Here is a 22,118-nt window from a genome sequence, read left to right as displayed (position 1 = left end):
GGACGAGGTCTCCAGCGACGAACCCAAGAAGCCCAAGAACGGCAGCGAGCACAGGGTTGGATTGGATTGACTCAGCTCTGATCGTGGCTATCGAGCAATTAAGACTGCGTTGTTAACCTAAAAATACTTAAACAGGTCTGCTCAATTTAAAATGTTTTCATGGCATTAAAATGCTATCGTAATAAAATAAAAAAACACTAATCGTGAAGATTGCATTTGGTTTCGCGGGTTTTTGTCTTGTTATTGTGTTTTATGTTCCGAACCTGTCCGTCCGAACGTGATAAATATGGCGGCGGCCGTCCTTCGACGAGAAGGATCGTAGCGTTTGCGCAGGTTGGCGAATCGAAAACGATAGATCGGGCAGTTCAATTCGTTACAGTCGCTTACTATCGTTGACGTTAAGCGAAACCCCCCTTTTTTTCATGAGACATCAATACTCTAAATATTGACCACACCTTTTCCGGTGATCTAGCAATAACAAACTGTTCCTCGCTCTTACGACTGAGAACGACATTTGACGTCGGAAAATGGTGAGTAAAACGTTCCCGTATGTTCCATTTCGCAGCTTGTCACAGTTCGTTTCGTGAGAGTTGCAATACTACCTTTTCCTCAAATATTCATCCATTAGATTGTTCACAAAAGTGTTTGGTGGTCTGCCAAACGATTTTTTTACGCCTGGGTCGTACTGCGTTCGTCAACACAAGTGAACGCACACTTACATTTACAAAACATCACGTAATATTGAGGTGCAAACGAAAATATAACGAGGAATAATCGCAACGACAGGATAAGCTTGGATAGGCTGTCAGTCGAGATTAGGAAAGAAAAGTTTTCTTGGTCTTGGAGCTGTTGCAGTGTGATGTTGACAGCACACAAAATAAACCACGGAACAGACGTTTCTGTCATACTTAATATACGAGTGTAGTCATAAATGTAACCGCCTTCCCCGCAAAATTTCCGCTAGTAATCACATAGTCATTTTTGGATGCCGCAATAAAAACGCCACCTCACTCTAATGTTTTTTTGTTGTTCTTTTTTTTCCACTAAACCAGGCGGAGAGGAAAGCAGTGAACAAGTACTACCCACCGGAGTGGACGCCTGGCCATGGATCCATCAACAAATTCCGAAACTCTCACCCCTTGCGGGACAGGGCTCGGAAACTCCACCTGGGCATTCTTGTCATCAGGTAGGTGACCGAAGTCCCTGAAAGATGCTCGACTCCAGTTTGATTTGCGCTTTCTCGATTTTTTGGCGTTACAAAGTTTGATTGTGTATTAGCTACACTGTTCAATGGGTTTCATTGTCTTTAGTAGTATCGCTCTGAAACTGAACCGGAATGGTGGGCTATACATGCCTTGCAAGTGACGTCACGCTAGGGAAGGACGGGGCCCCGCACTATACTGGTAGTTGACTTGACACCGCGCGGATGCGCTTACCAAGGCGTATGATGCCGCTAACTGCCCGTACATGCGCTGACGTGCATCATATTCAACAAAGGTACCTAGTTGTGTTACATGTGAACTTGGAAAAACGCGCCGAGCTTACGATGATGACGTTTAGCCAGTACGAGCGGAAGTTTTCGGCATTGGTTGCGATTGCGCTACGAGCAGAAAGTTTCGATATGCCGCCGACGAAGGTTTAAAGCAAAAAACTGTCGCGTCGCAAAAAAAAATAGAAAATAAATAAATAAATGAATAAAAAAGCTTAATTGCGCGTTTGAAAATTTGACGAGCGCTCTGGAGTCGCTTGTAGAAAAATGTTTACGATTTTGCGAAATACAACGCAAGGTTACCGTCATAATCTAAACGCTGAGACAAGGGTAAATCAAATAATGGACAAGACGACTCTCATTGTCTCGGAGTTTATATTATGATGTTTCCTAACCGGCTCGCCTGCATACTTTCGCGGATGGCAGAAAACCGATGCCGCGGCGGCGGCGTCTCGGCGAGTTGCACACGCGGGGGCCGCTGCCGACCGATCGCACGTCTGGCCGGGCTCGCGGCACGACAATCGCCCGTACTTAGCCGAAAGCCCCGAAGATGCGCTCGAAGCGTGGAAACGGCATTATGTAACGAAAGGCAAAGGCAATCTACACAATGAACGGGCAAAAACCGATGCAAGGCGTGCGCGAACGTAAACAACGGTAGAAAAGTGCCGTCGCTCAGCGCTAGCTTTGAAATGCGTCCCTCAAACTCGGTAATCCGCGGCCGAATCCCTTTTCTGCCGCTCGTAGTTTCTCTAACTTGACGGCTACTCTGTCTCACGGGGCATGCCGACGAAACGATCGTACGATTGTCGGGATATGGGGTAATTGCCACAGCCGAGCGCGGCACAGTTTACCATTGCTGTCGCTGCGAGTCAACCACGAGCATGGTGGATACCGATGTTCGACGTCATCATGTGACGTAGGCGCAAGGCATGTATAGACTGCCTCACCTCACTATAGACCGCAGCAGACGTCATGAACCATCGGAGCCAGTCTAGTGCTGTATGAGTGTCGCATGATTTTTGGGAGGGACTCGGTGATGCCTGGGACCACGTAGTCAAGTGATGTGTTCTGGCTCCGGACTGGCTGCGATGGCTCGTAGTGTCCGCTGCGGTCTCCTTCATTAGGTGAAACGGAGTACAGCACATGCTCAGTTGTCTTTTGTCGTGACCCGTCAATGCAGCCACATTGACCAGTCGTCCTGACTGGACACTGACAGTTAGTCCCCTTGTCAATTTTCCAAGGGTTAAAAAGGAGACAGAAGCAGTCCCTACTCAGAGCTACTGCTGCTTTAGCACTCTACCGGGAGTAATGCAAAATGTCCCAACCTTTTTTTTCTTTTCCTTTTTTTTTTCTTTTTCTTTGCTATAGACCTTTCCAGCGGCAGTCTCGAACGAAGCGATTTACAGCGCGTGTCCCTGGTTTTGAGAGTGTACGTCAGTGTTGCCCGACTGCGCTGAGCTGTGGAGTTTCTCGTCAGTAGGCTGTGGCAGCCTGCGTTGGCGCAATTCCGGACGCTGTTGGCGGCTGAATTGCCGCGTTTTCTTTTTTATCTTGTATTCTGTGGCGAGCATAATTTATAGAGGTGTTTAAGAAAGCAGTGCTCTATTTTTGGGAACAAAAACAAAGAAATGAAAGCTGTTTTGGTGAGTCCGTGCGCGACAGTACAAATGCAACTGGAATGTTTGTTTCATTTTATGTTCATTGTTTTACGGCACCGTAAACTCAGCCGTGTCAATCTATAAAGGTCAAAATATTTGACCACACAGGATATCCGTACTGCATGGATATTCCCCGCCCACAACATAAAATCATCAATCATCAATCGAACAAAAAATATATTGTACGTACCCCTCGGTGCCGCGTTATCCGAACAGGATTTGAGAAAGGTCTCAAATGACACAGAATGTCCAATATACAGTGTCGACGATAGTCACTTCACGACGATCGGACGGAATCCGGCGTGTTTTGTGGAACATGTAGAAGAGAGCTCCTTTTTTGCACAGCTTCATAGCAAATGAACGAACGTGCTTATTATGTCACCACACCCCGGACCCGACCCTATCAGCTAGTTTTTGCGAAGACCCGGAACACAGCCTGGAAGGCTTTTTGGAGATTATCTCGATGGAAATAATCCTCCAAGCACGTCGAACTGCCTGCGTCGCGGGCTGCTTGACGTTCGCTCTCTTCGTTCGTTTCCTGCGAAGGCCGAGCGGGCTACGAGCCCTGGTATTCCCTGGTTCACACACTGGAAAATAACATACAAAGGGTAAGCATCCTAAACAGGCGAATAAAATAAAAACTTCCAAGAAAAGCCGGCGAACTCCGAATGCAAAATGCAGGTGGGGAGTCATGCTGACCGGGTTTCCACAGCTCAGGCGGGTGCCAGAAATTTCTGGCTGATAGGGGTCGCTCGATTCGCAAAATGGCGGCGGCCAGAGCGCTCTTTTTGGAAAGGTCTATTGCCATTTTAGATACGAGAGCTTTCCGAACAAATCCTAAACTGTAAGAACTTATACCTCAGAGTGCTTTCTGTATTTTTTCGAACCTACAAATAATAGTATCATTGAAACTTGGGCGAGTTGCTTCTGCATTTGTGACTATTAAAAACAGTGCAAAGATGGACGAGGGATGAGCAGACAGACGGAGCGCTGCAGTCCAGTGCTTTGTCTGTGTGCGTCTGCTCGTCCCTTGTCCATCTTTGCGCTGTTTTTAATTATCACAAATACAAATAATGGTTGTTAAGCAATGCACCAATTTAAACGCCATTACTCTGATGTGGAACTATATCTACGAGTGCTGTGGCATTGTTCTTTCTTTTCTCTTAAGCACTGTTTCAGAAAATCTAGTGTGGTTTGTGCTGCGGGTCGCCGAAGTCTCAGCAGACATTGCTCACATTAGTTGTAAAGACGACTCTCGTTAGCCGTCGACTTTTTAGGCAGCCGAACAAACTACATTTTCTGAATACCCAGGCTTCACTGTTCGGAGCATTCTAGTTTGTGTCACTAAATTTTGAACGGATATTGAGAAAACGGAAAACAAAAGCAATGCCAAAACAAACATTTAATTTTCACACACTTTCCAGTGGCGCGACGTCATTGGCAGGCAGAAACAAGCAGTCTAGGAAAAAGAGTGTCTTACCCATTTTCTTTAATTCGGGGAGGTGGGTGGGGCGATGGCTGGCTCTCTGCTGAGCAAGTGCTGAAGTGAACTTCCACAACATTCACTTCCGGCCATCAAAATTCCTGAAATCACTTGAGAATAAGTTTTTTTTTTGCCCGGAGAGTGAACCTGTGCCTGCCACTGGCTCAACACTTCCACTGTTGCAAGTGAAGATTTCAGTTTGAAAATATGGTGAGGAGCAAAATCGATAATGTAATGACTTTGCAAGAAACAATTATTTTGTGTATAATCGGAGCTATTCGTTCAATCGTAGCCTCCTTTATTCTTGAAAGCCTGTGAATTCCTCGGGAAAGCCACGGAGCACCCAGCCGCCTAAAAAAAGGCGAGGAGCAGTGCCGAACGGTTACTGATATGGTAACGCAGAGCCACTTTTGGGGTGACCCCTCAGCCAGCACCACGCGGCAGCTTGCGGCCTCTCCGCAAAACGCATCTGCATTTGCATTGCCAGCAGCAGATGAACTGGCGAGCTCCCAAACAAGATCAAGCCGCAACGGAGAAATAAAGAAAGGAGAAAAGAAGCTTTGAAAGGAGTCTACAGGCGCACGGAGGAACGGAAGTGGAGCGGAAAGCGGAGGGTCGATGCAATGTTTTTTCTCCTTTCCCACAAAAAAAGAGAGAGTCTGTGTTTTCAAACTCCCGCTGCGGCAGTTTTGGTGGCAGCAGAGCAGGCCCCCTGCCTAGGCGGTGTTGCCCCCTGCGTGCTGCCTTTCCTTTGTCCCTCCTCTCCCCTTTACAGCGGCCAGATTCTTTCGCAATTTGACAGACTTTTTAGAATAAAGGAGGCTACAGTTCAATTTAATCTATTGGTCTGTCAGGCCAATTTCGAGGCAAGTCAATGATCGTGAAAAGAAATGGTGAAATACCTCCTTTAGTCATCGGCGTATCTCTCCAGTCTAACCTTTTACGCATTCCTTGTTCACGTCGTCTAATCGCAGCCGTCAAGTGTCCGCCCGTTTTGTTACGATGCCCGGAGCAGGTCTCCGACTAGCCCGTGTACCGCGTCCCCAGAGGTGGTTTCTCAATTTCCGTCTGACGATGTCATAAAAAGTGTCACTCCGTAGCCACACTGTCAACGGAAACCAGAGCAGACGAGAGACGCCGCAACGATAGCCACCCTTACAGAACCGCTCGCCTTTTTCGCTGGCATTTTCACAATCAATCGCAACGTCCGACGGCGCAACGAGCAGACTCCTGCGACGCGCTTTTGTTGCCACTTTGGGATCACTTTCGATGTACGGGCAGGATTAGAGCCACTAAATAAGCTACGCTTCAGAGTAACGACACTTTCCCATCTTAGGGCTTAAAATCGTGGTTGCCAGTTATCCGAAGCTTTATCTGAAATCACAGGAAACGCTTTTCTGTCCCTCACAAAGGTTCAAACAGTTTGCGACAGAGCAGAGTAATATCACGTAAGCAACACCAAACACTGTGCCGAGGAAGTCGCACTTTTGAATCGTGACGTTTGGCAGTTGCGTCTGCTCTGCACAAGCACCAAGATGGTGGCGCCCACAACGATATCGGGGAACAGAGTGCCGATACTCTTAAGCGTGGCTCATTTGGTGGCTCTAGGCGGGAGAGGACGGTCCCAGACCCCGTCGTTTGGTTTCCTTCACTCAAAGCATCCATGCCGCTCTGGCTCTGCTTCTTCCAGGTTCGAGATGCCGTACAACATCTGGTGCGACGGCTGCGGCAACCACATTGGCACCGGGGTGAGGTACAACGCGGAGAAGTCGAAGGTCGGGATGTACTACTCCACCCCCGTCTACAAGTTCCGCATGAAGTGCCACCTCTGCGACAACCACTTCGAGATCAAGACCGACCCGCAGGTGAGCCATGGCGCGGAGTCGACCCACTTTGGGACTTTTAGAAGGCCTTTAACCCTTTGATCTCGGGGTTCTTTTTCTCCACATGCCGAATCCAACTTTTGGTCTGGGTAACACCGTAGCGTGCCTTGCGAGGGCTATTTATTTGTGCAAGACACGTAACTCTATGGGCAAAAATTCTGCATGCCTCCAAACTAGGACAGTTTTTCTAGTACCATTCTTATTGAGACACAGTACTATGCAGTGGCACCTCGACCTCACACACTGAGGTCACTCTTATAAATGGCCTTACTATGCGTTTTTTTTTTAACTTTTTTTTAGTGCAACTTTTTTGTTTTCACAGTTATCAAATACAGAGTTCATTAGTAATTTTTAGATCTAGTTTTGCCATGAAGCATGCGGTAGAACTACTAGATAGATTCGCCATTCTATACCAACGAAGCAGCACACCGAAGCAAAAGTCGCCTAAACACAAATATTTTTGCATGCCTTCAAAAAGCGTCACCACAAGATAAAACATTGTTTTCATTGCTTGCTCATGCACAGAACTACACACAGAAAACAAAAATTGGCAGCCCAGTTGGGAGTGACTGAGAGCAAACCGAAATTGAACTCGCACGGGAGTGCAACTGAGGGTCAACGATGCGCACGTGCGTGGCGACCTTTTTCTGAAAACGCAGCCATAAAGCCTTGACAATCTCATGAAAGAATATTTGCAGTTTGCCTCATTTCCTTTGATGTATCTTTTCTATCAGTTGCATCCGTAAGCTTGCGGACTCACCGTGAAACAAATCCCTTTCCAGAACATGGACTACGAGATTGTGTGCGGTGCAAGGCGCCAAGAGAGGAGGTGGGATCCGACCGAAAACGAGCAAGTTGCTCCGGACGGTACGTTCGTTTCTCCGTTAGAGCTTTCCTGCATGTGAAGCGTCAGCCACTGCTAGCGTTAAGATATGACACTGGACGTTGCGTCTAGTTTTAGCCAACTCAGTGACGACACCAAATATTGAGGTGTGCACTCGTGTCTGTCCTTAGTGGTAGCTCAGCGGCATTATACCTTTTGAATGATGGTGGTATTTCTCACTGTTCTGCTCTCTCTTGGTGCATATTTGTTTTAGAGCGCAGCTCTTAGGGGCCCGTTTCCGGCTTGAGCGGCGTCGCCGTCGGCGTCGGCGTAACCGCGCGGTGCATCATGGGAAATGTCCCATAATGCACCGCGCGAGCCCCCCACCAAGGTCACGTGACCTCGTGGGGGGTCACGTGACCCCCCGAAGTCACGTGACTCCCCTGAGGTCACGTGGCCCCGTCCTCGAGGTCACGTGACCCCCGCCGATGTCGCGTGACCCCCCGATGACGTCATCGTCACTGATGACGTCACCGGCATCCACATCGTCATCGTCATCATCACTGATGACGTCACCGGCATCCACATCGTCATCGTCATCATCACTGATGACGTCACCGGCATCCACATCGTCATCGTCATCACTGATGACGTCACCGGCATCCGCATCGTCATCGTCATCATCACTGATGACGTCACCGGCATCCACATCGTCATCGTCATCATCACTGATGACGTCACCGGCATCCACATCGTCATTGTCATCATCACTGATGACGTCACCGGCATCCGCATCGTCATCGTCATCATCACTGATGACGTCACCGGCATCCACATCGTCATCGTCATCATCACTGATGACGTCACCGGCATCCACATCGTCATCGTCATCATCACTGATGACGTCACCGGCATCCACATCGTCATCGTCATCATCACTGATGACGTCACCGACATCCGCATTGTCATCGTCATCATCACTGATGACGTCATCAGTGACGTCACTGATGTCGTCACCGGCATCCGCATCGTCATCGTCATCATCACTGATGACGTCATCAGCGTCGTCACTGATGACGTCACCGACATTCGCATCGTCATCGTCATCATCACTGGTGAAGTCATCAGTGACGTCACTAATGACGTCATCGGTACCCGCATCGTCATCGTCACTGATGACGTCATCAGTGACGTCAGTGATGACATCATCGGCATTGGGGGTCACGTGACCCCCAAGGTAACGTGACCCCCCCCCTGGTTAGTTTAACCCCCCCCCCCCCCCCCCAGTGCCCTTCCCTCCTCCTCCTCAAGAGCTGCGCTCTAATTCGGCGTTACAGGGAGTTGTAAGCGGCTTTCATTTTTTAACTTTAAGTTATGATAATACTGTTACCAGTGCAAACCAGAAATGTATGAGTACTTTGGGAAAGCCTTAGGTTCCTAGGAACCCACCGTAATATCCAGAGAGATAGCCCTCCTTAAATCGAGAGTAAATCGGGTCAAAATAAGGAGTGGGCTTACTTTCAGTGTACGATCATGAAAAGTAGAAAAAACACCATTTGTAGATCATGTTTTTCAGCCAAACTTGTTATCGCAGTGAGGGACAATGAAGCAAAGATGACTGCGCTTCCCAGTCAGCAATGTTCGCTTATATCCCATCATAGTGAACTAGCCCCATCTATGCCGAGGTCCTCATTGATCTGAACGCTACGATTGCTAGGAGTGGACTCTCTTTCACTGTTTAAAATAAAATAGCAAATCAAGCCAAAAATAGTGATGCGTTTTCTTTCGGAGTAGAGGCATCTCTCAGGATATTACGGTAGGGGTTTCCCAGAGTATCCCAAGGGGTTTCCTGAGCTTGCAAGTTTCCTTGGTCGTACCACCCCTAAGCAAGGTGCTTTTCTGGCATAAGCACTCTTTGAGAAGGTCTGAACCGTGCCTTGATTCATAATTCCCATAAAATCCCATATGACTACCTACCCATTTTGAAAAGACTCATGGTGATAATATAGGGTGGGCAATCCTTGGGAATGACAGGGCACAAGTTGATCAAAATAAACACCACGGCACCCACTATCAATTAGATGACACGACAACTACTATCACAGATCGCGGACGCAGCAGGTTCATGTTTCGTGGTGCAGTAGCACGCAGGAGCCCCCTAGGAACTCTCATGTCACAGGAACAGATTTTGCGCACGTTGATTGCGGACATGGCAACAGTTTCCATGGTGCTACAAACGCGTAGAACCCTTGACGAACCCGCTGGTCACACCTACCTACACCGCAAATTGCGCAGTTGATGCGATTCCCATCGAACATCACATGCTCTCCAACAGGAATCGATGGTGTGCGATGTTTCGTAATTTTTAGCCTATTGATATAAGCCAGAAGGACGGGACAGGCAATCTCTCGGGGCAGGGCATTCACACGGGATTTTAGGGGCATGCGCCAGACACTCCATAATGTGTGCATTATTGTTTCAAGGTTTGCAGGTTTCTGTACTGCTTCCTTGCACAGAGAGCAAGACTGGCTCCTCGGCTATCCATCCATAGAGAGGCATATTCCTTGAAATAGAAAGGTTTTCCGATTCCTGCAGGCTTCTGTACTGCTTCCTTGCGCTGAGAGCAAGAGGGGTTCCTTGGCTATTCATCTGTAGAGAGGCATGTTCCTTGAAATACAAAAGGTTTTCTAATTCCTGCACTAATTTCTTGCGGTTTTATCGCTCATTTAGTGGGTATCCATGATCTCCACAATGACAAGGCACAACCTCAACTCGTAATTTCTATCCTTGTTACTTTTTAGCTGAAACAGAGTAATCTAAGTGGAGGGGCTGTTAAATCCTTAGACAATGCTGGTCAAAAAACACTGACATCATGAATATATGAGTGTGATCCCATGGTACTGAGTGACAAAATGTTGGACGTCTTCCAGAGAGCAATCAGTCTGTCCACTGGAGCTTAATTATGTGGTCAGATTGAACATTGAAGAAGGAGGCAATCTTGATAACTAATTCTACAAAGTTATGTGCTAACCTCTGTTCACCTATAAGCTGACAGTGCAGTGGGTGCTACATGATTGTTGACCAATTGACCGCCTCCCTTTCTTCACCGGACTCCGCCCCCTGCGAGTGGGCATGGAAGGGAGCGCAATCGCATAGCAAAAGATGGACATACGACTGGCTCATCGAGCATGTAGCTTTTTCCGCACCGGCAGCACAGGGGTGAAAGTAGTATAGTCTGTTGTTCAAAATCATAAGGTGATGATGGGCAAGGATAGCAAAGGAGAAAACGTAAGGGCATCGACAATGTGAACGCATGCATAGCAGTGCACGAGACCATGCTGAGGCTCGAAAGCTCACTTTGCAAACCAGTAAAACTGGTGGCTAGCCAGAGATACTAATAGATCAACTTGCTTTGTCCTTCTGCCCACGTCTACAGACAAGGAAGTTGGAAAGAAGTTGGCCACGGATGCCATGTTTAAGTTGGAGCACGGCGAGGACGACAAGGCGAAGGTGAAGATAGCCACTCCCTCGCTTGCCAGACTAGAGCACCTTCAAGACCGCTGGAGAGACGACTACACCGCAAACCAGCTCCTGCGCAAGGGCTTCAGGGTATGCCTCCACTTACCCTCCATATAAAACTATTCGTGGCTCCAGCTAAACCTTCTTTTGACCGTCTATCGCAGCCTCGTGTTTCGGTCGCCAGGTGTTGTGAATTCTGAATATGATTGTATGTAAAAGGTAATCCTTGTTTTGACAGATCTGCACGGTTTTCACCAGGTGTCGTCACAACTTCGTGCCAAGCCATAATCATTAGCAGCGAGTGCAGTCATTTATTTGCGACGCATCCAAACTATGTTGTGCTTGGCGGCCAGAACACAAAACTGTTAAAACAATACTGAATGTTCCAGTACCCTCAGCAGGGCCAAGGGCACAGTGTAAGACACTTTAGGTCGCGACACACAGCACGGCAAACGCTATGACACGATCGACCGGATAAAATTTCATCGGGGCGCACCCAAGTAGCCTATGCCGACAGTGTCTTCACGGGTCAGACGGAACAATTGAGAAAAAATAAACAAACAAAACATTGTAGAGCCCATCCACTTCACGTGAAGATGGAGGACCAGCGAAGCTGTTATCTTGACGACAACTATACGACATCTATACGATTTACATATAATTGCAATAAAGACACGGACATGACTTTGTTGTTTAGTTGTCTGATAAAATGATCACTGCCTTATGGTCACTTATGGGCAAGTTCTAAACCCAGTTTTTCGAGGCACACCTCGAAGACAGTTTTTTCCGGTTGAGCCCAAGTCTCTTTATCAGCATAGCGGAACCGAAAGAAAAGAGGGTTGGATCGGCGCGTTTTGCACTCAGCCTCGTCACAGCGCACTCTTAGCTGAGGTAAGTCGGTGACCGTAGATGATAACGAGGGATCAGGACCTCACTATCTAGTAATGCCAAGGAAGGCTGACTCATGCAGGTTGCCACTTTTTTCATTTATACTTGCCACGACCAATCAAAACGAAGGAGCACAATTTAAATGGGCGTTTTTTTGTTAACATCCATGGACGCATTTTTTTCCAGATCCGAGCACATAACAGCTTTGCTGTAAAACACAGTTTTCCCTTGCCATGGCACTTGGGCGTATGCACTCTCCGCTCGGCACATCTGCTCCGATCTTGACGGACATTTGGCTCGAACACCGTGCCAGATATCTCTCCACTTCAACGTGTTCATAAAACTGGTCTTGCCGCCATTAAGCCATAAAACTAGGGTCAATGACAGAAGTTTGTCTAAGCAACACGTGCAGCGCAAGTGCCATGTTCTACATGTGGCAGCACGCCTAGAAAACGACTTTAAGAACGATCGTGTCTTTCACAGCTTGGGAAACGGGACCCGCAACAGACTACCACTAGCCGCTTATCGAAGAGTCATCTAGTGGGGCCAGTTGCAATCAAGGCAAGGAGGGGACTTTATCAGGCATCTGCGACGCGCATGGTGCCCACACCTATATGTGTACCTCGTACCGTGGCCAAGGATACCATGGTTATGAGCTTTGTCACTTGGTGGCATCAACGCGTTACGCTTTCGCTTAGAGAAACTACCCGAGGACTGAACGACCGCACAGTCTCATTGATCCCGTCAGTCTGAGCTCATGCTGCAGGCTTCCTGCAATCGTGCGTGTATAATCAATGACACTGCCACCGGCTTGCTCACAGCGAGGTCGCGGTCAAGCGATTCAGTTGTTCAGTCAAGCCGCGCTGTTGGTGGGTTTGTGTGTTACTTTAGCGCTGTTCGCGCTCCTTTCGTAGTAAAAGTCCTTACTACAAATATGACTGCTGCGCAAGCGTGAGACACGACGTACAAGCAATGCGGACAGCTTCGACAGTTCCGCCTTGTTCGCACACTGATGGACCAGCACACCAGCGTCTCACGGCACTTGGTACACCACGCTGGTGCCCCAGTCCTCTGTCGCGCTATAGCACAGCGTCCCGCAGTAAGTGCACAGATTGTTTGCAAACAAACCTGGTTAAGTTTAAACGCATCAGAAAGTTAACCGCATTTTTCTACGAGGAGGTATTCTAGTTCACGTGACTAGCACAGCAGGGACGGTTGGGAAACATGGCAGTGTCCCTCCCTGCGAGCGTCGGTCACTTCGGAACTAATATGTTGTAGTTGCTGCACTATTGTGCATGTTTGTCAGCAATGGACAGGGCAGATGGCTTTTGCTTTGCCTTAACTCTCTTAAATCGCAAAATATGGGCAATGATCTCGTCCCATATTCTTAGGTTGTCCATTCCTAAGCCTAGACAGACGCGGTAATAACGAACATGGCAACGTCTTTCGAATCCTTGTAGATTGTCTTGACTCTATCGTCTGGGCTTTGATGGCACGCAGAAGCAGACCGCGTAGCAATTTCCACTGGAGCCGAAGTAGACGATTTTCATATGCACAGTTCTTGCATGCTGGCGAACTATGCTGCCAATGCGCCGTCTGCCTTTCACTACTCACTTCTTTGTCGTTCCTAGCACTGAACTTCGTCGTCTTCTTTCGCACTGGGAAGTAAATTTCAACAAGGCTCGTCTTGACTTCGGACAGCCAAACATTGAATAATTTGCCAGACACGGGCTAATTTGGCTTTACCTTACCCGTTATTTGTACCACGAGCAACAAAAAGTGTGTCTTAAGCTCAGATATGTGCCGCGCTGAGCCGCGGAAACTCAACAGAGCGTTTGCCCGGGTCCCTCTTTTTCAGAAAGCTTCCACGAAAATCACTTGTACAATAGGACCTCATTGATTCGTTCCCGGTTTTTATGTTTCCTCGGCTTTTACGTTCAAAACTGCCAGTCCCACCGAGCTCCTAGCTCCCCAAGAACTTTCTCATTTTTACAGCAGAGCTGTTAAGGGCTAGTTTCCCCAGGATCGTGTCTGTCCTCAAATGACCTGATGACACAGAACTCTGGACAGCTATCGCCATCTATGAGCGATGGCGGCAACCTTTGGAGCTTTTCCACTCTGGCTTGCCAACTTGCGGCTGGTCAGCCATTACTTCATTCTCACCATAGTACAGCTTTGCTGGTCTTCCTTCTTCACCAGAGTGGAAATGTTGAAAGTTTTTTACCTTTTCATGGATCATACATTGTTTCTTTTTCGCGGTCCCCCGAGACAGATATCAACAAGTTTCTACTGTATTCGCTACAATGAGTAGGTGACATGAGCCCTATAATAAAACATGGGGCTCGCGCATCCAGCCCTCTTCAGACTTGGCTAGGTACTTGTGCGTACCTAGTAGGGAAGCGCGGTTAACTTCTTGCCGCAGTTGCAGTTAACCGGCTTCAAGCAAACGGGCCCTGGTGTTTCTGAGGTGCTCATTAGTCTATATTTAGGCAAAGCAATAAGTGCCGAAATTTTGTTTCTGTGCCCCTGTGAGGTTAGTCTAAAATGACCAGTACTTGGCCGGTGTTTTTATGTGCAGCTCGCTAAAATTAGCAAGCTCTTTTCGTTTTGCCTAGCTCAGAGTTCAGCTCGGTGAGAAGCGTGCTCAGTCCACCGGTGTGTAGGATGCATTAGTTCAAAGGACTTTGTTCCCATTCCAGACAAAGAAGAAGGAACTGCAACTCCAGGCAGAGAAGGACAGAGCTTTGCTCGCCAAGTCGTCTCTTCAGATCAGCCTTGTTCCAGAGGCGTCGGAGGACGGCCGAATAGCCAAGCTGCTTGCCCTGATGCCGACACACAGTAAGTGGCGCTACTTGACCTACCCGTGAGAGCTGGTTCTTACATTCCTGTCTGAGTGCACTCGAGTGGGCCATGCTTATTTGTAGCCGCTTGCAACGAGAGATCCCACTGGCGCCATCTGTAGGCTGGTTCGCACTTGGCCATCGGAAATGCAGATGCGGAAAGACCGCGCGGGCACGTTTTTGCACCTCTAGCCTCACGCCTCTTGCATGAGTGGCAACTTTATCGCGCCACCGCATTTCCCGCGCGTTCCAAGTCTTTCTAAAATTCACTGATTTAGTGCTGTTGGATGACGCTCAGCAAGTTCAAACCAGATGTTTATCTTCACCAACTAAACTGTGAATCAATGAGTTGTAGTTAATTAACTGACTTATTGTGACACTTAGCCCCCTATTTATCTCCTGTGGCCGTATAACTCGCCTACCTGCACAGACTGCATTGGTGTAGTTTGACGGCTTTTTAAAAAAAACTGTCTGTAAAGCCTAAAGCAAACACTGTAGTAGTGTTGTACGATTATTAGAATTTTCGAATAGTAGTTTCGTATAATACGCTATTCCAGATTCGCTTCGAGGTGAACTGCGATATTCATACTTTTCTAAGTTTTGATCCCGGGGGGTTGGTCATGTTGGGTGGACTTTTTACTGAGCACCCGTGTACTGCGGGGAAGCAATACCCTTGAATCCCGCAAGCTCTGTGCCACAATGCTCAAGTGCTCGGCGAGAAGCGCGCTCAACGGGGCTAACCCACCGGGATTATGCGAGAGTGTATATCAGCGATGTCTTGACAGCCTGCATTCATCATTTGTGCTTGGTTTTTTTTTGTCGAATTTGAAATAGAAGAAAAAATATTTGCATATAGCAAGGAGATTTACAAATCACTGTGATTAGGATAGCTGCGACAAATCTCTCATTTACATGCCACGGTTCACATATTATTAACTGAGCTTAGAGGTGGAAAAGTGGAAGGTTGGGAACAACCTTCAGGAGTTCAGCCAAATTTTTGTTCAAACATGGTGCACAGTAATAAAAAAACTTTAAGAAACTATTGGTTAGTCGATTCACAAGTAATACCGCAAGACACAAAGCTTGCGGGATTTGCCCAAAACCACCATTCACTTTCAACTCTCTTCAAACTCAAAATTCACAATTAGCACACTGTATATTATAGAGTCGACTGCATTTCGGGTGAAGCCAGCCCATAAGCTCCCCCTTCGGCTACACCCCGAAAAAGCAGGACACTTCCCTCGCCACTTAGTAAGTGGCAAAGCTATGTCAGACGTGAAGCTTCCCCAAATCTTTTTGGGGCCACGCTTGTTATTTATTATTTGTGATCCTGACATCGATTCGTCATTATGGACTACAGAAAGACAGCGTGAAACGTTTCTTTCTTCTCGCAGCCTCGGACGAAAGGCAGAGGCTGAAGAGGACGGAGATCACGGAGCGGCCACTGTTTCCACCGTCCAGTGCGCAGCATCCGAGGGCCAAGGCACCGACCGAGAAAACGGGCTCGGCGCTGTCGGGACTCGTAAAACACCCCAAGAAGCCAAACCCGGTGGACGAAACTGAGCCTTCTGTTTCGAAGGAGCCCAGTAGCACCAACTGCTCTCTGGTATCCGTAGACTACTGCAACGAAAGCTCCGACGAAGAAACATAGCCTATCTAGTCGCGCGGGGGGGAGTGTGTTTTTTCTCTCCCCTTCAGCTGTGTAAATATGGCGAAACCTAAATCAAATGCGGACTCGTTAGCTGTTCCATTACCTTTTGTACATAGCAGCAATTGTCTTTACTCGAACAGCTGTTTTGACTCTGTTGTTTAATTCTGTACGGAAGACAGCCAATATGGATACATTACTCGAGGGTTGGGGATAAGAACTAAGAAATAAAGCTTTTGAACTTCTTGCACAGGAGTTTTGTCCACTAAAGCCGAATCTAAGCTAATTATCTTTACTTGAGCCATGCGGCAATCTCGTTACGTCTGTATAATTGCCCAACTTGAAAACTGCCGATGTATTCGGAATGTTGCCGTTATAATGATACTGCACCGCTGCGGGTATACATGGCATCCTGTAGATAGCACAGGTTTTCATACAAATGATTTCCATGGCTGCTTTATCACAACCTCAGAATGAGAAAAAAAAAAAAAAAAAAAGTTTATTGGTGTAATGTTTACTGAATTATTTTACTGCGACAGTATCCGAGGGCTGAGCAATTTTTTTAAAAACGGGGATTCATTTTTTTTAGGTGCTAAATGTTTACACAGAAGAAGGCTAATTTTTGTTTCTTGCTTTTGTGGCTAATAATTTCCCATTTTACCTTGTTGAAATTTCTGCTAAATGATGACTACAAAACCCTCAGATTCAAGATGCCTTTCTTATTGTTTTGAGTCCTAAACGTTAGCATAGACATTTCTTTCTTTTTATTTTTAAGTCTGCCAACTTTGAACAAATGCACACACGCACCAAGCAGCCTGGGAGGGGTTTTTCTGCGGGAAAGCTGCACCGGTACACAGTCATCATGGGTGGAACTTTGCCACAGTGCGCCTTCACCGCGGGGGAAAGCGTGCTTGACGAAGCTAAAATGTTATACATTACAAAATTAAAACGGCTTTTAGGTTGCCTCAGGCTGACCTTAAAAATGTGCGTCCTTCAAAGGGCACCTAACGCTAGACCGCAAAATTGGATGCATAGATGATTTCAGGGTAACTTCATACTAAATCACGTCTATGTGATGCAAACACATGTCAAAGTCCCTAAGTTAACTGTCTTACTGCATTAGCCAAATTCCCTACTTCCCCATTTACAGCTGGGAGCAATATTTTAAGGCAGACTAGAACAAATTTTTCTGTGCAAAATCAAGTGGAGACATAGGTCAGTGCAAGTGATTTTTTTTTATTATTATTTATCACTACTGCTACCCAAGACAGCATACAGTAGGAAAGGGGTAAAGGAGAAAGGCCATTGATAACAGGTGAACACAACAGGGAAATCCAGGTTTGTTGACTATGTGGCATTCAGTTTGTGCTGGGAACGATAGTCATATGGACTGAGTGGAGATAGGTTATTCTAACCTAATATATTGCTTGAGAAAAAAATGTTTTAAAACAGTCTACTTAAATTATTAAGTTGTCTATTGTTCTTCAGTGTGAGTCTGTAGAGTCCTAGTGGACAAGCTGAGTAGATGGTTGGTGCTAATGTGGCAAGGACAAAATGGACATAAATACAAAAATATACCAAATGCTTTTTCACAGCCAAAACATTTCTATATATTATCAGATGACTATGTATGGCACATTACATGTATGACACAATACAAAGTTCGATGAGTAAAGACACTCCCTGGTATTATGTGCATTGTATTAGGGGCGTGCAAGCAGTGGTTTTAATTGAATAGCACCGTGTCATTCATAGCTTTCGTAGTGCTACTCGGACCCACGACATACTGGCTTTTTGCAGTGTTGAAGCTACGGATGACGCTGTAGTACTATTCAGAGCAGTATTTGCACACTCTTACATTATATATGTTTACCTACAAACTACCTTAGGATGGTAGCAAGCATGGTAGCACATTGAGAATTTGCAAAACAATCTTCAGGTCCTTTCTAATGCTTGGAGCACACTCTGTTTAGCCCCAGCAGCTGCAGCACTCTCTGCCAAAAGCAGCATAATCAAACAAAAAACTTGCAAATGGGGGTTGCACATGAAAACAAAGCAAACGGCACAATGAGCAGCACGAAAGTACAGTCTACAACACATGGGGTACAAAACAAGTTACAACGGCCGTACGGGAAATTTCTTAAGACACACACTGAAGTGAGTTGGCATGTGTCTTGGGACCTATGCCACGTTTCCAAGACATTTGTAACGTGTCTCGGGACACATGACAATGTGTTAGGGCCCGTTTACACACTTGCAACCGAGTATGACCGAGAGAGACAAGACCTATTGAAACCTCTGTTAATTTCTTAGGATGAGAGAACACGCTGGCACCATCTATGCGATGACCCTGGAACCACATTTCACAAGAGCGAAAATTTTGCGGGATTTTCAAAGTCAAATATGCGTAATGCCTATGAGAAAGGCCTGTTTATAACGTTCACAAAAGTTTTTCGAGCCAAGAAAGAAAGCATAATGCACGAGAGAAATAGAAAATATGCAGAACCGCCAAGTTTACACTGCTACCCAATAGATGGTACTAGTGTGTGCTCTCATCGCAAGAGATATTAAGAGGTTCCAAGGAACTCGGTTATAAGAGGTCACTAGTGTGTGAGCGGGCCTTTAGACCTGTGACTTCATGTCTTTAAGACATTGTAATGTGTCCCAAGACACATGCTGAAGTAAGCTGAAGATAGCACTTATACCGGAAAGAGATTCGTCACGGCATCACCTCCATGCGCAACCGCAGCACCGAGCCGTCAACAAAGAACCCTTCCTCTTCAAGTTGCGCCTTTGTCGCCACGACCCCCGTTCCGAAGCTCGCATTTTTCTCCCTCACCGGCCTCTGGAAAGCACGGTGCGTCGGACAGTCGCCGGTGTCAATTTCCACGCTGATCGTTCGCTCTGCATCATCGGGGTGAACTATGCGGAGGACGCAGACCTTACCGAAGGGCCACTCAACCTCGTCATCGTGCAGGCCCTTGTGCAGAGTCAAGCCGAGCAAGACATTGAACCGGTCGCCGCGACTCAGTATCACGACCCCCTGAGAAACGCAGTAGCCGTGTGCATACCGCTTCCCGCTGTCAATACACACACTTCCCCACGAGCTGTGCTCGAAGGTAGCTGCGTCGGGCCATCTGAGATCCCACTCAAACGCTCTGGCTGTGAACAAGCGGTACAGCTCCCTCGAGACGCCCTGTATCACGGCGGGCAGGTCCAAGTTGAGCTGCTCTACTTCTTCGCCAAGGTGTATCCTGCATGTGGAGTTGCCGCTTGCAACTCGCACCACCAGGACCGTCAGTATCTCGCGCAAGAGTTCCTGGACCCGCCTCGAGTCGGCGGCATTTGCCTCAACGTCGCTCTCTTCGGCGAGCCGCAGCGTCAGGGCTTTCAGGTTCCCCGACAGGTTGTCGACGGCTCGCTGAAGACACGTGCGGTCGTCTGCCACCTTTCCCAACGCCTCTCTCGCGTTGAAGTACGCCCGTTGGACGTCAGAAATCCGGAGGGAGTCGGATGCAGGGGAAGACGGATCGTCGTTGGTCGAAGGGGCAACACCGCAGCCGGCCTTGAAGTGCGCCACGAGGTCCCTCCGCAGCACGGATGCCTTGCAGCGGGGACAGGAGGCCGCGTGGAACTCGCAGTCCGTCTGGTAGTGGTTCCGCAGGTCTTTCAGAGAGCCCACAAAGTTGCAGCCATTTTGGGCGTTCCAGCAGCTTACCTGGAAATAAATCGTCGGGTTTGGGAAGGTTTTCTGCTATGGGCTGTCTGCAGAACAAACCAGATGGACAGGTCACACGAGCCAGTTTCAAATGGCTGCCGCTGCTGGCATGCACTGTAGTAACTAGCCTTTCTACACATGCAACTGAGCTGCAGTTCCGTGCAAGCGGAGCCTGAGATGGCACAAGGTGACGAGCTGTCTTGTGCAATGGCGCCTGCCTTCTGCAAAGTACAGCTAAGGCAGCACCACGCAAGTGTGGAACACTTGGTGAGAGTGGTTTATTGGATAATGGAAGCCCATAAAAGGATGTGGGATTGGCGTGGTAATATTTTTCTTAGTTGTACTTTACTGGTTATATTTCTGGGCCAAACATTCGGCTTCGTCAGCTCGGGTGTTGGGGGTAAAAAGACTCCCATTTTCAAACCGTTTAGAGTAGTGTGGCATGACCAACAAAAGAGGAGGTCGACATGTTACCCTGCAGGCTAGCTTACAACTTGTAAAATGGTAGCTTTTATTATGTGGACCCCCTGCTTTAGTTTCACCCAGAAGATTTCAGTTCAATAGGGAGTTTTAGAATAAGGGGCCCCATGGTTTGGAGTTCCCCAAGCAGCTTGAGGTTTTGCACTGTGCTTGCGGCATGACGCCGAAGCTGTGGGGCTTTCTATTCTAAAACTCCCTAATGTCTCTGACGCTATGTCTCAAGCAAGCTGAACAGGCTAGGTTACCAGAGGGGCTACAGCTGCTGGTCATTGTGTTGTGTGCAAACTTCAGTGGTGCCCTAATTAAGTGCCTCAGCCTTTCTGAGCCTGCCAGCGTTTGCCGGTACGTCAGTATAGTGGGAATTTTCCCGAGAATACATCTTTACAAATTACAGCTACAATCACCAGTAGTTTCTAGTGGGTGATCTTATTGAGACTGACAGCTGTTCGACCTTCTCGAGTCCATTTACCTCAAAATTTCAGTACCTTGGTGTATAAATATATAGATTTTTTTTCTTTCGATATTAGACAGGTATTATATCCTTTACAGTACGTATATTTTCTTAAAAAATCTTTACGCACGTTCGCGTGCTCCGACAAAAGCTGGTTCTTATCCAGAGGGGCGCGTACTCCCCGCAAAAATTGGTTTCGTTTTTGAGCGGCAAATCGAAGCAAGCAGTCGACGCACTTACCACTCGGGTGGTGAGCTGAAACACCACACGCCAGACCTGATCCGGTTTGAAATGCTCGTTGTCGATCAGGCAGCATCCTCCGTCAGCGAAGTCCTCAAAGCACAGCTCGCAGTACGTATGCGAACAAGGCAAGACGACTCCAATCCTCGGAGAAACTCCGCACAGGTTGCACACTTTCCACGCAGGAAGGGGCTTCGTGAAAGCCATGACTCGCCTATCCGAGAAGCCATAAAACAGAATAGGTTTGTTAGGTTTGGTACCCGTTGAGCATCGGTAGCACGGGCAAAGAAACAGAGCCGCGCTGAGTTGCGCAACACTCACCCGTTATTTTTTTCGGGAAAGCTCTTTTCTCAATCCGAAACACGGGGATCCGAAAGCAAAAATTTAAATGTCTCTGGCGATGCGTCTGTCCACGCAAGGACTCAACGAACAGCTGATCGTGTCGCTAACTTCTTAAGGTGACCTCAAAGCCTACGTGGCTTCGGCAAACCTTATCTTTCTAAGATTTGTTTTTTGTCAATTGTATCCAAGGCTTCTGGCTGCAAAGGCTATGGCGCAGCTTGCTGAGTGGCTGAGCCTGGCTGAGCTCTGCGCTCTCTGTGCGTGACGCAAGAGGGACACGACGCAGCCACGTGAGTTTGACGTCAGCACATTGATTTTTGTTTCAACGGGTTTTCGAACGTTCTCGAAGCCTCTTTCCTCTCGGTGTTTCGGAAGCGCAATAGATGGCGTGACATGTTCGCACTGGCGCTGACAATGACACCGATGGCGCCGTTTTTTCACCGAGGCGGACACGTCCAGGAAAATACGAAGCCGACGAAGTATTGGGGCGGCATCTATCTGCAGCCTTTATTGAACTTCAAAGACTACGTGACCTTATCTAGTCATCTGAGGCGGTGCGGAAGGGGGGAGGGGGGGGGGGGGGGGGGGGGGGGACGAGGGGGAGAGGGAAGGGGAGGAGGAGGGGGAGGAGTTAATTATGGTAAAAATAGTCGATC

General features: G+C 47.7%; 2 protein-coding genes across 2 annotated transcripts; one reads left to right on the top strand and one right to left on the bottom strand.

Annotated features, from left to right (window-relative positions):
- Nucleotides 1–261: 261 nt before the first annotated feature.
- On the top strand, nucleotides 262–16,481 carry LOC8026441 (coiled-coil domain-containing protein 130). The gene is made up of 7 exons (XM_029971952.3): nucleotides 262–530; nucleotides 1,053–1,186; nucleotides 6,321–6,495; nucleotides 7,296–7,380; nucleotides 10,773–10,945; nucleotides 14,443–14,581; nucleotides 15,978–16,481. The coding sequence occupies exons 1-7, from the start codon at nucleotides 528–530 to the stop codon at nucleotides 16,232–16,234; spliced, it is 966 nt and encodes a 321-aa protein (XP_029827812.2). The 5' UTR covers nucleotides 262–527; the 3' UTR covers nucleotides 16,235–16,481.
- A 1,335-nt stretch (nucleotides 16,482–17,816) lies between these two features.
- On the bottom strand, nucleotides 17,817–21,840 carry LOC8026440. The gene is made up of 3 exons (XM_002403658.4): nucleotides 21,442–21,840; nucleotides 21,121–21,334; nucleotides 17,817–19,949 (listed from the first exon to the last, which is right to left on the bottom strand). Exons 2-3 carry the CDS (start codon nucleotides 21,325–21,327, stop codon nucleotides 18,951–18,953), a joined length of 1,206 nt encoding a protein of 401 aa, XP_002403702.3. The 5' UTR covers nucleotides 21,328–21,334; nucleotides 21,442–21,840; the 3' UTR covers nucleotides 17,817–18,950.
- Nucleotides 21,841–22,118: the final 278 nt, after the last annotated feature.

This window comes from Ixodes scapularis, unplaced genomic scaffold (genome assembly GCF_016920785.2).
Source record: "Ixodes scapularis isolate PalLabHiFi unplaced genomic scaffold, ASM1692078v2 PGA_scaffold12__126_contigs__length_90152505, whole genome shotgun sequence".
Classification (NCBI taxonomy): domain Eukaryota; kingdom Metazoa; phylum Arthropoda; class Arachnida; order Ixodida; family Ixodidae; genus Ixodes; species Ixodes scapularis.
This window is presented reverse-complemented; position numbering and strand designations above follow the sequence as displayed.